A 15,752-nucleotide genomic window follows, 5' to 3' on the forward strand; every position below is an offset into this window, starting at 1 on the left:
ATTCCAAATATGTAAAAAAAAATATATGTTTATTCAGAGAAAGTACGTTTTTGTGTCTGATTTCGTAACTTAATTAATAGTTAGCACTAATTAATTAACATATTTGAGGTCACCCCCAGGAACCATTAAGATTGACACTAAGTTCGTGAAAATCCGATCATTAGAACGAAAGTTATTCAGGGTGATTCAGTTTTTTTTACGGACTGTACATACTGTGATATTAGACTGAAATTTTTTTTAAATATATATCTAGAAAAGTCAGGTAATTTTATTCTTCTACTTTAGTAACAACCCTGAATACTGCATTTGCAGAAAAGTGTATGACCCTTGAATTTATCACCATAAAAGTTTATAATTTAAATTTTTTAATTGAGCTTCTTTTTCATAAAAATGACTGAATTACCCAAAAGTTTGAAACAATAAATCCTGCAGGTAAGGCAATATGCTTGAGCCATATATATAATTAGTGGATTGTCCCTAACTTTGAACTATTTGCAATGTTTATCAATTTGGTGAATGCAAACAAAAAGAAATATTTTTTTTAAAGATTAATTATTTTGTAAATCAAATTTACTTGATAAATAACAGAATTCATTTGACTCATTCAATCAACTCGCATTATATATTGCAGGAAGTTCAATATTGGTATGTCCACATTAGCCCCATGGTTTCATTTGTATAAGGATTGCTTTTTCATTTGTTATGGTTTCATTTGTGTAATTATTGGATTTAAAAAAATTCAAATCTACCAAGAAAAGTCAGGGGAAAAAATTTCTCCTTTTTGAGTATGAACCCTGTAAACGTTATTTTTATGATCATGTTTTTTTCAAAAAGCATGTCAATGTGAAAAGGTTAAATTGAGATTTCTAATGTTGAAATTTTTTTTGTTCAAAAATTAAGAACAATTTAAAAAATTCTTATAAACGTTTTTATTATGATGATGAGGAAATAAGAGAATTTCTATTAGATTTTATTCTTCACGTTTTTTTTCTTTTTTTTGAAATACGGTAATTGGAAAACTGAGATGTTTAGCTTTAGAATTTTCTTTCAATAATTAGGATTGATTTCTTTTGTTTTGCTTTTGAATATAATTTTTTATGGGCATTTATCTGATAGCACTGTTTTGATAGATTATATCTCTCTTTACGTTTCATGTATTATTTTTGATCGGAAAACATTATTTTTAGTAGTGAAGTTTTGTTTTCAGAATTAAGAAGAAATTTTTTTCTATTTCCCTTTTTTTTTCAATTTTACCACTTTAGTTTTTTTAATAGTTGTTACTCACTTTTTTATTAATGTAAATATTTCTAATTATTTTAATATCTAATTATCTTTGTTATCTTAAATATTGTTATATTTTAGTTTTGCTTTACCTCATACCAATAACATAGCTAATATTTGATATTTTTTAATAATGACTAAATTTATTTATATATAAAACTATATATACTTATTCACACATATAAAAAATCTTTAATAATATTAATTAAAGTAAAACAAAAATGTTGCTACCTTTGTTAGCAAGAGCATTTGTTTTGCTTTACCTCATACCAACAACATAGCTAATTTTTGATATTTCTCAATAATGACTAAACTTATTTATGTATCAAACTATTTATACATATAAAAATCTTTAATAATATTAATTAATGATTTTTTAAAACAAAAATGTTGCTATTCGGCCGATTTTTTGGTACTCGGCCAAATCACTATTCATTTCATCCCTAGAGACAAGTAGTACTCTATGTCTCAATCTAGGGAAAAAAAATTTATTTGATTGACAAGGCCTGACTGTGATTTTTAGAGCATTGAGATATTCTAAGATTTATGATGAAGACCTCACCATGCTCTAATTAGCTTACTACATATTCTCTACATCCATGCTACTTTTACAACATAATACAACAAGAATAGAAAAGGTGACAAATTAAGCACACTGGTAACCCACAATTTTGTTGGAACAAAAACAAAGGATGTCAGATTATCTGAAAAGTTCTTTGGAAATTTGTTTAACTAAAAATGTTTCAAACCAACAATTATTTTCAAATTAGAATTTTAAAATTTCTTTGAATTTTGTTGAAGCTAGTAAATTATTTCTAATTGTTCACAAATTCTATAGAAACTTGATAAACTAAAACTGCTTCAGTCCTTGTACTTTTCAGAAAACCTAGATTCTATCCTAGCTTGTTAATTAATGCTTAATTTCAACTATGCATAAAATGTGAAATGAACAAGCCCAAAACGATAAAAAAAAATTTAATGAATATTTTTAGGCCCTGTGTATTTTAGCTGATGATGAATTTACTGTGCTGCACACATTTGCCTTGACAGAAATACGTTGCAATAAATCTGAGGCTGACAGAAGTACACTGATCGTCATTCCTAGTGGTACTTTCCACAAACAAGTATGAAGTTTATCTTATTGTTTTAAGCTTATAATTTTTATCTTTTAGAGCAAATTTTCTAATTGTATTAACGGAGCTTTTAAAATTATATTCTCAAAGAACAATTCTGACATGTTATAAGAATAAATTGTGCACATAAACAATTATTTTATTCTAAATATAAAAAAACTAAAACATAAAAAAACACTGTGTTATATTTAGTCTTAAATTAATAATGTTATATATACTCCATGTTGAACACAATGTAGACATGATCAATATGTTCCCCAATAGCTGGCCCTTCAGTAGTTATGAAAGAACGGAGTTTGTTAATCTGTAAGGTTAAATTTCTTTAAAATTAATTTGGAAATGTCTTGAATTTTTTAAGTGTATTAAGAGCAGGGTTAAAAGTTCTTCCTTCTGTCGAGTTAGCATATAATTTATTAACATAATAATTACCATCATTTCTTTAACTATAAATGCGACAAAATGCCCAAAATTTTAACCAAATATATTACAAGGGCTAACTTATAAAATTTTTGCCATTCAATGTGGGTTTTGATGTTGTTCAAAATTTTACAGTTGCACATTAATTTAGTATGCTTTAAAAGTTAACATTTCAACTTGGGGAAATAATACAGACATTACTGCCAAGCATAGTGACTCTATTAAATAACACGAAGAAAGCAATCGGATTTTATCTAAAAATTAATTGATATATGAGTGGTCCACTATTAAAAAGTGTTGATAATAAAAAGTTTTTAGCATTATTGATAGCTTTCTATCGTGTACTTAAAAATACATAAAAACGAATAAAAAGACATTTTAAAATTTTTTGAGTGATTAACACATTTACTGTTGATCTCCTACCATCTAGAATTTCACTCTAGCAACTATCACACACTAGCTCTTTATATAGTTTTCAGTTTTTAAAGTGGTCTACTAAGACAGTATTCAACAATTTACATTTGTTAAGCAGTGAGTTTTATCGATTTTATTTAGGTTCTCATTTTTAGTTTTGCTACTTAAACCTTTTATATTAGAGTTACTAGTTTAATTTAACATTTTGCTCAGATCTCCCAGTTTTGTAAATTATCAGTTGACATTGATTGGGAAAATCCCCCTCTTTGACAATGGATAGTTGTAGCCGTTTAAAAATACATAGTGGCTAGCTTATATTCATGCTCAATTCATTCAATCGGCAAAGTGTTAATATAGTTTAATCTTAACTGATTTATCCTTTATAATTGGAATGTTTTCCAAATGCTATGAATATTGAATGACATGATACATCTGTTTGAATGAATTTTTATTTAAAAGAATTGATCTTTGATCTTAATTCTCTTTCGTAAAAAACTTTACAAATTTGTAATAATAATATATATACAGTGTCAACTATTATTAAAATTAGTTTATATACTTTTAAAACCAGTATAGATGTATTTGTAAATATTATAAAAACTTGTATATTTGAATGTTAATGTGTAATAAATAGATGTATAATATTATCAGCAGCAGTGAAAAGTACTACCTAGGCATAAAAGTAAAATAAAGTACATTAATTTAGCTGTTCAAGTGAAGAACTTTGACAGTCATGATATACTTATAAAATAAATGATTGCATATATACACACATCTACTGCAACATATACACTGTGCAGATTCACTAATAATTGGCAACAATAAAATTAAATATTGAAGTTTACAATAACTGCCGGCCAGGTGGCGGAGCGGTTAGCGCGCCTGACTGCGAAGCCATTGGCTGCGGGTTCGAATCCTGCTCTGGGCATGGATGTTTCTCTCTCTTTGTGCTGTCCTCTGTTGCGTGTGAATGTGGCCCACCCTATAAACGGGTTTGTGGCAGTGTAGCGTGGGCAATGTTACTCGCCTCCGTGACTTTGGTTCACAGGTGCCCACTGGGTAACGCTAAATGAGTAACAATTCTGGCATCTTCATAGGCAAAGATTCAAATTCAGTGCCTGCCATTGGAAAAAAAAAGTTTATAATAACTATAAATATATATTTCATAGGAAATTGTGATACGTTTTAAAATATTTTAATTTTCTAGAAAACTTTATTATCTTAATTATAACTCTATGTTTACTTTAATGTTTGAAATCATTGATGTTTTTAAATAGTAATTTTTTTAAAACAAATAGTGAATTAAATTTTTGATTTTAATTATTTGATGTAAACCAAAATCTCTCAGATGTTTTTTTTTTAAAAAAAAGAAAAACATTTATGGCATACAATTCCCTTATTTTTACAGGACTCTCGAGATGCTCTAGATAGAGTTGTGGATTATTTAAAGAAAAATAGAGTAGAAATTTCAAGTGATTTTGAAACTTCTTTCTTTAATCAAGAAATTACATCAGACACTTTCGCAAAATCAAACTCTTCATGTTTTATATTTTTTCTATATCCTAAAGATCGCAATTTATTTCTAACGCTTTTTAATTACGCAAAAAATAAAGCGTTACGTAAAGGATTTTAAAATATTATAAAACAAATTTGTTTGAAAGAAACTTTTCAAGAAAAATAATAAGTCATTATTTCTGTTTTCATATTTGATGTTGAATTTTGTTCAACTAAATTTAATTTTTCTGTTTAATAATTGAATCATTTTTAACTAATGAACCTACAAAGAAAAATATAATGAATTGTACTAGTTATTTATGAAATTAAGTTGGTGTATTAATAAGCTGTATGCAATACATATATACTGTATGCAATATATAAGCTGTGTACTGTTTGACAAATGAAATTTTTATATAAATTATTTATATAATGTAAAAACTGTTAACTTATTGTATTGCATTAACTTTTATGTGTTATTTATAAATTTAAAAAAGTAATTGTGCTTTCACAAAATTTGAACTTTTAGGTGTTATGTTTACTATGTCATGTTATTGTGTGAGTTATTTATGATGTTAAGTTTGTTTATTTATAAGCTGTGAACATCCCTTCAGCAAATACTATCATTTATTATAATATATCAACTTTTGTTTGAATAAAAATTTTAAAGCTACATCAGTAAAACTGATGTTTGGGAAAATGCAATTTTTATGTTAAATATTCATATCACATAGAAAATTATGAACTTAATGTGTTACAGAGACTTATATCTGTGATTTATGAATTAAAAGGAAAAATAATCACATTATAACAAAATTTGAACCCAAGTGTTTACATGGTATGAATATTTATCAAATTTATAAACTGATGTTTCAAAAATGCCCTTTTTATTTTTATATTAAATAGTTAAGCTATATTAAAATGATGAACTTAGTTACAAAAATTATGAATAAAAAAAAGTAATTTTAAAAATAAAATCTTACCAAAGTTTAATCTATTTATTTAAACTGTATAATTTGTAATTTACACTTTGTATATTCTACCAAATTAATCATATAATATTGAAATATATTGCTCTGTGTTCAAATAAAGCCTGAAAGTTTTTTTTTTATACTGTAGTTGTTGTAAATTAGTGAAATTAGTACCATTTTTAAACAATGTTTTAAATAGTGTTTTTTAAATTCATTGAATTAAAAAATCATTTATGTAAAGTATTTTGTAAAAAGAGAGATATATTTTTACATGCAAAATAAATACTTCTTCAAAAAACGATGTTTGTTAAATCAATTTTTGAACAATACTCTCTGCTTTTTTTTCAAAAGTGACCAAGTCTAAAAATGAATTCAACAGAAATATGAATTTAAAAATCCAAGTAAAAATCAAAATTTGTAATTTCATTACAGTCATACGGTATTTATTTCATTATAAAACACTGCTGTTCTTTTAAGGTTAAAGAATTGCCAATTTAACATTTTCAGTCTATCTACACTGCCCAGATAAATTAAGAATATGCTACCTAAGTCTTACATCATAACATGGTGCTGGGCATCAACAAATGAACTGTGTATTGAATTTGCCGTAGTGCTTTTAAAAATTGGCTGTTTTATAATATTGCTGTCATTCTTTTTCAGAGAATATTAATCTATCTATACTACAAAGATAAATTAAGAATACTCAAATTAATTTTGAAGTAATGTGCAGCAGACATTGGTGCATGATTACCACTTTTAGTTAGAGGCCTGTTTTATTTTGAATAGAGCCCAGGAATGTCGACTTCGCTGTGCTATGCGTTAAGAAATAAATTTGTTGTATATGGACAGTTTTAAAATGACTGGAGTCAATTCTTAATTACACAAGATTATTTATTTTTTGTATAAAGTCAAAAGGATAATGTTTGATCAATGAAAAGGAGCAAATGCATTAATAAAACTAACAAAAATTATGAATAAAGTTATTGAGTTAACTGTTCCTATTCTAAACAGAATTTTTTTAAAGCAAGATTCCAGATTAAATGTTTTATAATAATTCAAAAGAATTATTATACAGATATTTTTTGGAAGACTTCTAAATTTTTATGAGATCAGTCATGATATAAAAATGCTTATATGACAACATTAGTCCATTAACCAACACAATGTTGTAGCTTAGACTGATTTTCCTTACATAAAAGTTTTTTTCCTGAAGTGCACAGCAGTTTGCAAAAAAAATATTAATAGGCAAATGAATAACATATTTTTGAATAATTATATTCAGTGTAAAAAAGGTAAAAATTAGTCCAAGGTACAATATTTTTCCTTACACTCAAGTTTCAATATTAAAGTGGAGGGAGATCAATAAATTTTGTAATGAAAATTTGGATCATAAAATATTTTTAATCTTTTTAGCATTTACATCCAAAAAATAAAAGTGTTTTGGCACTTAAAAATCAATGTAGACATACTTAAAAAATAATTAGGACAAATTTCAGTTTTTAAACCAAATACAGTTTGTTACTTCTTTTTTTATTTTTTCCTCATTCAATAACATTTTCTAAATGTGATATAATTTTACTTTAGCTTTAAATTCAACAAACCTCCACATCGATCTAATTAACCACATTTGCTATCTTTATTCTTTTTTACCGATGCCCACCTGGGGAATGACTTACGTCATACAGGCATCTGAAGGGCAGATTTGTTGGCCACTTTTCCAGGGGTACCATATTAGGTGGGCCAATGTTGCTCCCACNATACTGCAGTTGTTATTTAAACGCGCCGAGATGGTACTGACCCGGGATTCGAACCCAGAACCTTTCTGATGCAAGGACAGTTCCCTGACCCCTACACAGGCGTTCAACTTGCTATCTTTATAAAGGGCTGAAATTGTTTTGCTTCAGCCTGCTCTTATAAATATCACTGCTGAAATTCTCACAAAAATTTCAAAAATAGTTTGTAAAATTTGTCAAAGATTTTGTTTTTCTTCTTACACCTAATAATCCTTCTAGCAGCTAAGTAAAAAATTGTTTTATTAAAAGCATTATCACATTATAGTGCTTGTCCAGAACAAGATAAAATATTTCGAAAGTCCATTAAGTTCCTCTCTGAACACAAAAGACAGGCAGGGGAAGGGAAGACACTCATGTGTTGTAAGTGACCTCCTAAAAAGTTATCTTTTGTCAGAAGTTTAAAATTGACAGTGGCCACATGTCTAGAGGGGCTAGTTAGAAAACTGTTTTGCTATATTAAGAATAAGCAAGGATGAGTTGGTAGTCTATATTACAAATAACTACTACATTCTTTGCACCCTTTATTAGAAGAACTACATATTTAACAGAATATAAGTTGGCAATTAAAAATATCCACTTTCAATCCATAAAAATGTTAACATGATACAAAAAAATTATTGCATATTTTAAATATACTTGTATATTACGAGGGTTGTTTCTTTTTCAACCTCCGATCGCACAGTATGATGGCCAGGAATGCAGCATGTGATTGGTGTGCGCAGTAGGCGACTGTGCATCTTCCCCGCTCAAACGCTCTGTCATGCCGATTCCAACAGGTCATTTCCAGTTGAGTTGCAGTCACATAAAAATGGCTGTCGCTATTGATTCTCCCGCCAACTGTGAATTGCGAGCTGTTATTCGTTTCTTACAGGCAGAAGGGAACAGTGCAGCGGAAGTTCATTGAAGAATGAGTCGAGACACCTTTACGAGTGATGGCGTTGTTCGTGAATGGTGTTGAAAATTTAAAGATGGCCTAACTGATATTCATGACGAAGGCGGTCAAGGACACAAGTCTGTCGCTACAGACAACATTGTTCAGCGCGTTGACCAAGCGGTTAGGGAAACTCGAAGGTTCACCGTAAGTGAATTATCGATGAAATTTCCAGGTGTTTCAAGATCTGCCCTGTACTCTATCATTACTGAACGGTTGCACTACAGAAAAGTTTGCGCTCGCTGGGTCCCAAGGATGTTGACTGACAACTACAAAACTCGCCGAATGGGTGCAGCTTTCGATATTTTCTTGGCCGTTTTAATACTGATGGAGAAGATTTTTTGAAATCCATTGTGACAGGTGATGAGACATGGGTTCAATATGACACGCCCGAAACGAAAATCACAACAATGGATGCACACAAACTCTCCAACGAGACCCACAAAATTCAAACGAACCTTCAACAGCCGTAAGATTATGGCAACTGGTTTTTGGGACCAAAAAGGTGCATTGCTTGTGGAGTTTATGCAGCCTGGAACAACAATTAATGCAGATTCATATTGTGAAACTTTGCGAGGCTTATGGAGAGCTATTCAAAACAAACGAAGAGACAATCTGACTTCTGGAATTGTTCTGATACAGGACAATGCCCGTCTCCACAGCGCTCGTGTAACCCAACGACTCCTTCAGCAATTTCAATGGGACATTTTCGAACACTCACCATACAGTCCCGACCTAGCACCGAGTGATTATCATCTTTTCCCTGAACTGAAGCAGTGGCTTGGAGGGCAGCGCTTCCAAACTGACGTGGAGCTCAAAGAAACCGTCACAACTCACTTCCAATCATATGCGGCTACATTTTATGAAGAGGATATTGCAAAGCTTGTTCACAGATATGACAAATGCCTTAATCATTATGGTGATTATGTAGAGAATAAGCTGTATTGTGCATTACTTTTGGTAATAAAATCTTTTTTGTATATTGACCCGTCTTTTCTTTACAGCCCATCGAAGGTTGAAAAAAAAAAAAACTCGTACTTTACAACTTTACTGAAAATGCAAATAAACACTTAACATCTAATATTATTTTAATAGTAATACATGTATAAAAGTGATTACTCCTCATGCTTGTCTGCAATATGAAAATGTTGTTATTCTGAATTATTTACATAAATATAATTATTTAGCAAAATTATACCTGTCGAATCAACAAATTTTAATATGAAATAGTTAACGCAACATATTTTTCAATTAAAAAATATTTTAAAGAAATGAAATGATGAGCAGAAATAAATAAGACAAATGAGCTAGATGTATATATATATATTTTTTTTAAAATTTATTCTAACATAATGGAACTTAAAATTTAATAATATACTTAGTAACATAATGCAGTATTAAATAAAAGAATATGCTAAAAAAATTTTTTAAATGAATTTTGTGTATTTTTTATTTCATATAGAAATAAATTTTGAAAATATTCTAATAATGAATGAAATATAAAAAGTATATGCAATATTAATTTGTTTATATTGATCACAGAAAAAAATAAAATGAAAGAGCAAGTATAAAATTCAAAAAAGCACTTTTTCTCATTAAGCTTTTAATTTCTAACAAGCATCCCTGTGGCAGAATTTTTTTGAGCTATCTGTGACTACACTCTCTAGCACTAATATCTTTCTGCAAGATACTTCTAATACTAACAAACATACTTGTTACTAATCTAAAATAACAAATACGCTGTGTTTACAAAAAAAAATATAATTTTCTTAATTGAACATGTAATAATTTTTTATTCTAATATTATGGGTGATATTCTCGCATTTTGTTGGTGGGGGGGGGCGAAAAATATTATTTACTTCTTCGCATTTTGTAAATAATCATCACAATAAAAATTTTTTTTAAATATCATGAAATCCATAGTACAGTACAGAACCCGTTATCCGGAAATCAGAAAACCGGAAAACCAAAAAACCGGAACGAAATTCAATAAATTTTCTCGCCATTATTTAAAAAAAAAATTTTTTTCCTCATAAGATTTTAGGATTTTTCTTTCTTTTTTGAAAGATGTTTACCTTACCATCATTTTGGAAATAATCATAGTGTATTACTTCATCGTTTTTTCTTCTTTTTAAGATTATTTCCAATTTTTTTTTTTTTTTTAGTTGGGTTTAACAATAAAAAAACAGCTTTTTGTAGCGATTCAGAAAACCGGAAAAATCATTTATCCGGAATTGCGATGGTCCCGATCGTTCCCGATAATCGGTTCCCTACTGTAGTAATTGCCAAAAAAAATATCTATGACGAAATCACGTAAATCCTCAAACATGTGTTTCTTTTCGAGATTAGATTGTTGTAAATTAATAATATCTGATTTTTAAAAAAAATATCACATTTAAAAACTACGGAGAAATCAATAGCAATAATTTCCAAAAATTGGGTAGAAGTATTGCTTTAAAAAATAAATATTCAAATGCACGATTCAAATTTACCATATTATTTGAATTATATCGGGATGTTTAAAAACCACGTGAAAATCAATATAAAAAACTGCCCTAAGAACAATCAAAACATTACATTGATACACGATACTATTGGTGTAAGTTGAACTCGTCAAAAAATGATTATCCAAATGTACGATTCAATTATTACGTGTAAATTTCTGTAAAAAAGAAAAGTAAAATTTTTTACTTTTCAAAAGAAAAATCTTTCTGCAGGAACTCTGTAAAGTTCTGCGACAACGTCGCCGCGATTCTGCCATGGGGACAAGCATAATATGTCTTTAACAAGATAAAAAATAAATGAAAAACAGATTTTAATTTTAACTCGCTCAAAAATTACATCATTTAACTAATTATAAAAACTAAAAATTACATATTTATGTTTAATTAAAGTAATACAGATTCACAAAACCAACTAAACTCAAAAATGAAAATTTTTTATGACAAAATATAATATATTTTTTTCACTTGATTCAATTCAAACTAAAAGAATTTATATAAATAGTAGAAAGTAGATACTGCTTTTTAGACCTACTGGAACAAGAAAGCAGGGACGGCCGCGGTTGAGATGGGCTGACTCGATGGAGTCTGATTTTCTTGCAATTAATGAAAAGAATTGGAGATAAAAGATAAATCAGAAGTCCTGATGGAGAAATCTTCAGAGGAAGGCATTGGCCCACATTGGGCTGTCTGACCAATAATGATGATTAGTAGAAAATTAAATTGTTAAAGGAAAAAAAGCAATCAAAAACATGAGCCTGGTTCGTTTTTTTTTTTTTTTGTCATTGGGACATTTTATTACGTATTAAATTGAGCACAATATTTTTATTATATATATAATATATAAAAAATATTTAAACTTGTTTTTTCTAAAAACAATGGTATTTTTAAGATTTGCTATTACTCTTTGACAGGTAATAACTATAAGTTAATTATTATCAGTCTAAATATTGATTTTAATTCTTTTATGTCACAATTTAGACAGATTCTTTAGATTAAGTAAAACTAAAGTGTTCACCAATTACTGTTTGATTTCAACTCATAAATTTTATTTTTGATTCTCAATATTTGTTATTAGTTATACGCAGGGGAGCAGAAAATATTTGATAATGTAAACGAGGTATTGGAGGAAATTCAGGCAGAAATGGAAAAATTCCCATAAAATTTTTAATTGTTAAAAAATTAGCAGCTTTGTAAAATTGCTTCTTGTTAAAAAAATGATCAATTCAATTTGTATTTATTAGATTGAATCCTTAAGTTTATAAGAGGAACCTTAAATTTAATTGAATGCCTTATTTCAGTACATACTTCTATTAATTTTAATACATGCTTATTTATTCAATAATTGTGTCAAATTAAATGAATTTTTTTCATATAATAAACTTTACCTACTTTCCAAAAATATTTTGAAAAAGAGTTAATGTACTGAAAGAAGAAAAAAAACTCTTGATTTTGAGGAATTTTCAAGTAAAAGAAAACTGTTCTGAGAAAATATTAGGCATTCAGAATTTTCTACATTCAATATGAATATTTCTAATAAATTATGACTATAATATATTCCCTGATATGTAAACTAATTATAATTTACAAAAAATTGTAAAGTTTGTTAAAATGAATAAATTTTTTTCAATCAATAAATTCAAGGGTTTAATTAAGTTACTACCATTATTTAGTATGGTTACTAGTAGGGTTCACAACAGTAATAAAAATTTAGTGGTTCAATAAGACCACCTAGATATTCATTTAGCAGTCCAAAAATTTAATATGGTAGGCAAACTTGAGGGGGGGGGAATCAAATTTTACAAATTACGTAATCATTGTTATGGTACACATCAAAAATTAGTTACTGCCATTCATTACATCCTAAAACTAATTAGGTCTATTACCCTATAATGATTAAAGATTAGTACTAAATAAAATTAAAGGGAAATAAAAGCTAAAATTACATTAGTAAACAGATTCAACATATAGATTAAAATGCTTAGACTAAATATATGAAGAAAACAGAGAATGTAAGAACTAACAAAATATATGAATTAATTATCTAAAATTTATAAAATTCCAAATGAAGTCAATTCTAAAAGAATGAAAAACAATGTTTTATTGATGAACAATTATATTGTCAGTAGATAGCATAGCACAACATGAAAATTAAATTTGTACCAGACACTTTTAATAATTCCATTTGAAAAATTTTAAAACTAAATCTAACCTACACATAGAACAATAAAATTAGTAAAATTTTTTACATAGATAGCATTCAATGTAAAAAAATACCTATTTTTTGTAACTATTTTGTAACTTTGAAACATATTTCAAAACAATTTTGTCGCCTACAAGTATAGTTTTAGCGACATTTGTAGAACATTTGGTGACAATTGTCGCCATACTGGCGTGAACCCTAGTTATTAGAATAAATTTCCTAATCATATTATTTTATAATAGTTTTAGTGTGTCTACATTCTAGTCTATGCAGCTGAGCATCAAATCTGTAGAATGGTTTCAAATTTCTGTCTTATTCATACAAAACTGAAAATTGAACTGGGAGTGCAGAGGGCTTTAAAACTAGTATTTTGTAATCACATGCTTCGGAGGGAAAGGAAGAGTAAAAATAGGAATAAATGGAAATTGATATAACTTATAACGACTAAGATGATGCTACCCGATGGAAAAATTGGCATATATTTTTGAAGTGCTTGAGATATGTCGCCTGTTATTTCATTTTTGTTAATTTCTGATGCGAATTCATTTTTAATCAGGTAATACCTTACTGCTTCAGTTTTTTGGAATTATTATTTAATTGAATAAGATGATGATTAAGTGTTTATTTGTAAGATGCTTGTTTTTGTATTTCTATTTTCAATGGTTAAAAAAAATAATAATAATTTGTAACGAGGAAATGTTAAAAAGAGGTTTTTGACACAATGGTTGAAACTGGATAAAATTGTCAAAATCTTATCAACTCTGGTGAGAATATAAAGAAAATATTAAGTATTTTCATCACTTACTTTTCTAGTTATTTACTTTCTGTTTACTATAACTTACTAAATACTTTTGTTAGTAATAAGAAGATTAATAATATGACATATTTTAAGTATTAATATAAACAAAAATTTAATAAATGAAAAATTATCATCCACACTCAAATGCATAGTGAATTAATTTAAAGTAATGGTTCAGCTTACTACTCATTACATAACTTTCTATCTATTGAAAGAAAACTTTCTCTATTCTTATTTTTGATAAATATTATTAGCTCTTTACAGATGCAACTTCTAAAAATTCTACTTTGCAGAGGTATGAAGAAGTAAAGGGAATGATATTCGTTATTAGCTTTTTGCATTTGGGACATTCGTATCCTACCACAGTTGCAGACCCCGTGGCAGAATAGCAGCGACACGGCGACATTGTCGCAGAACCTTACAGAGCTCTTGCAGAAAGATTTTTCTTTTGAAAAGTAAAAAATTCCTTCTTTTCTTGTAGAAAAGGCACTTTTCTTTTCTATAGAAATTTACACGTAACATTTGAATGATGCATTTAGATAATAACTTTTTACGCCGATAGTATCGTAAATCGATGTAATTTTCGGCAGTTACTGATATTAATTTTCGACTGGTTTTTAAATATCCCGATATATTTCAAACAATATGGAAAATCCGAATCGTGCATTTGAGTATTTACTTTTTAAGGGAGTGATTCTATCAAATTTTTGGCAGTTATTGCTATTGATTTCTCCATAGTAGTGAGTTTTCTGTAAAATGAAATGCGTGAATATCACCTCTCAAAAAATATTTTCATGTTCAAGTAAAAAAACTATATAATAGTTTTTTGTTGTTGTTGTAAACACAGCGTTTTTGCTATTTTAAATTAATAACGTACTATATGTTTGTTATTATTAAAAGTATCTTGCAGAAAAATATAAGGACTAGAATTTGGTCTCAGATAGCTCAAAAAACTTCTGCCTCAGGGGTTGCAGAAAACCCACCTACCCAGTAAAACCAGAGCGGGTTTTACTGGGTTTTTCTAAAATTGATTTCTATTTTATTCTCTGGTATATTAAAGAGCTATTCTATTGAAATATATATGTAGTCTAGCCTAAGAAATTGAACATATGGGGAAAAAACTAAAAACAATCTGAAAAGAAAAACAATCTGGAGGGAGAGTCACCTTTGATTCGCTTTCTATGCAAAAATAAATTTCCTCAAATTTTTTTAAAGATCAAAATATAAATAAAAAGTAATCCAGTGTTAAAACAAGTTTCAAATGTGTGATGTATGTGTGTACAGATAACATTTTGTATCGTGATGTCAGAAGAAACTTTTTTCAGACTTTTGCACCAATTTATGTGTATTAATTATTAATTACACCTTAACTACCTATATGTTAAGTCAATTCATAGAATTAAACTTAATTATTAATATAAGCTTTTTTAAAATAAGTTACTTATTCCTGCCCTTTCTTTTGAAAAAGAAAACCATATAAAGCATGAAAAACCCACCCGGGTTCGGTTTTTCAGGAAGAACCCGGGTCGTTTGCACCCCTGTATCCTACCAAACACTAGAAATAGCAAGATTACTATTAAAAGATGAATATTTGAGTTCAATGAAATATTTCCAAATCAGTATGTATGCCAAAATAGTCAGTTGCACTCAAGTAACTAAAAAACACATCAAAGCAACTTGAAAGGTATAACTCATAGCCAACCTCGAGTAAACCATAACAACTACATTCAATTAATTTCTTCAAATTCAAAAGTATCCTCTAATATAACTAATAATTATTAAACATCAGAATTGAATTTGTGGGGGTGAGTAATC

General features: G+C 28.2%; 1 protein-coding gene across 1 annotated transcript in view; it reads left to right on the top strand.

The window, feature by feature from the left end:
• LOC107452507 (vacuolar protein sorting 13B) overlaps positions 1 to 6,011 on the top strand; it is a 175,474-nt gene extending 169,463 nt beyond the window's left edge. The window contains exons 42-43 of the mRNA XM_071187283.1: positions 2,274 to 2,405; positions 4,654 to 6,011. Coding sequence (XP_071043384.1) covers positions 2,274 to 2,405; positions 4,654 to 4,878 — 357 coding nt within the window. The 3' untranslated portion in view covers positions 4,879 to 6,011. The remainder of the gene's footprint in view (positions 1 to 2,273; positions 2,406 to 4,653) is intronic.
• The last annotated feature ends 9,741 nt before the right edge of the window (positions 6,012 to 15,752 follow it).

The sequence above is a fragment of the Parasteatoda tepidariorum genome, chromosome X1, assembly GCF_043381705.1.
Source record: "Parasteatoda tepidariorum isolate YZ-2023 chromosome X1, CAS_Ptep_4.0, whole genome shotgun sequence".
Lineage (NCBI taxonomy): Eukaryota > Metazoa > Arthropoda > Arachnida > Araneae > Theridiidae > Parasteatoda > Parasteatoda tepidariorum.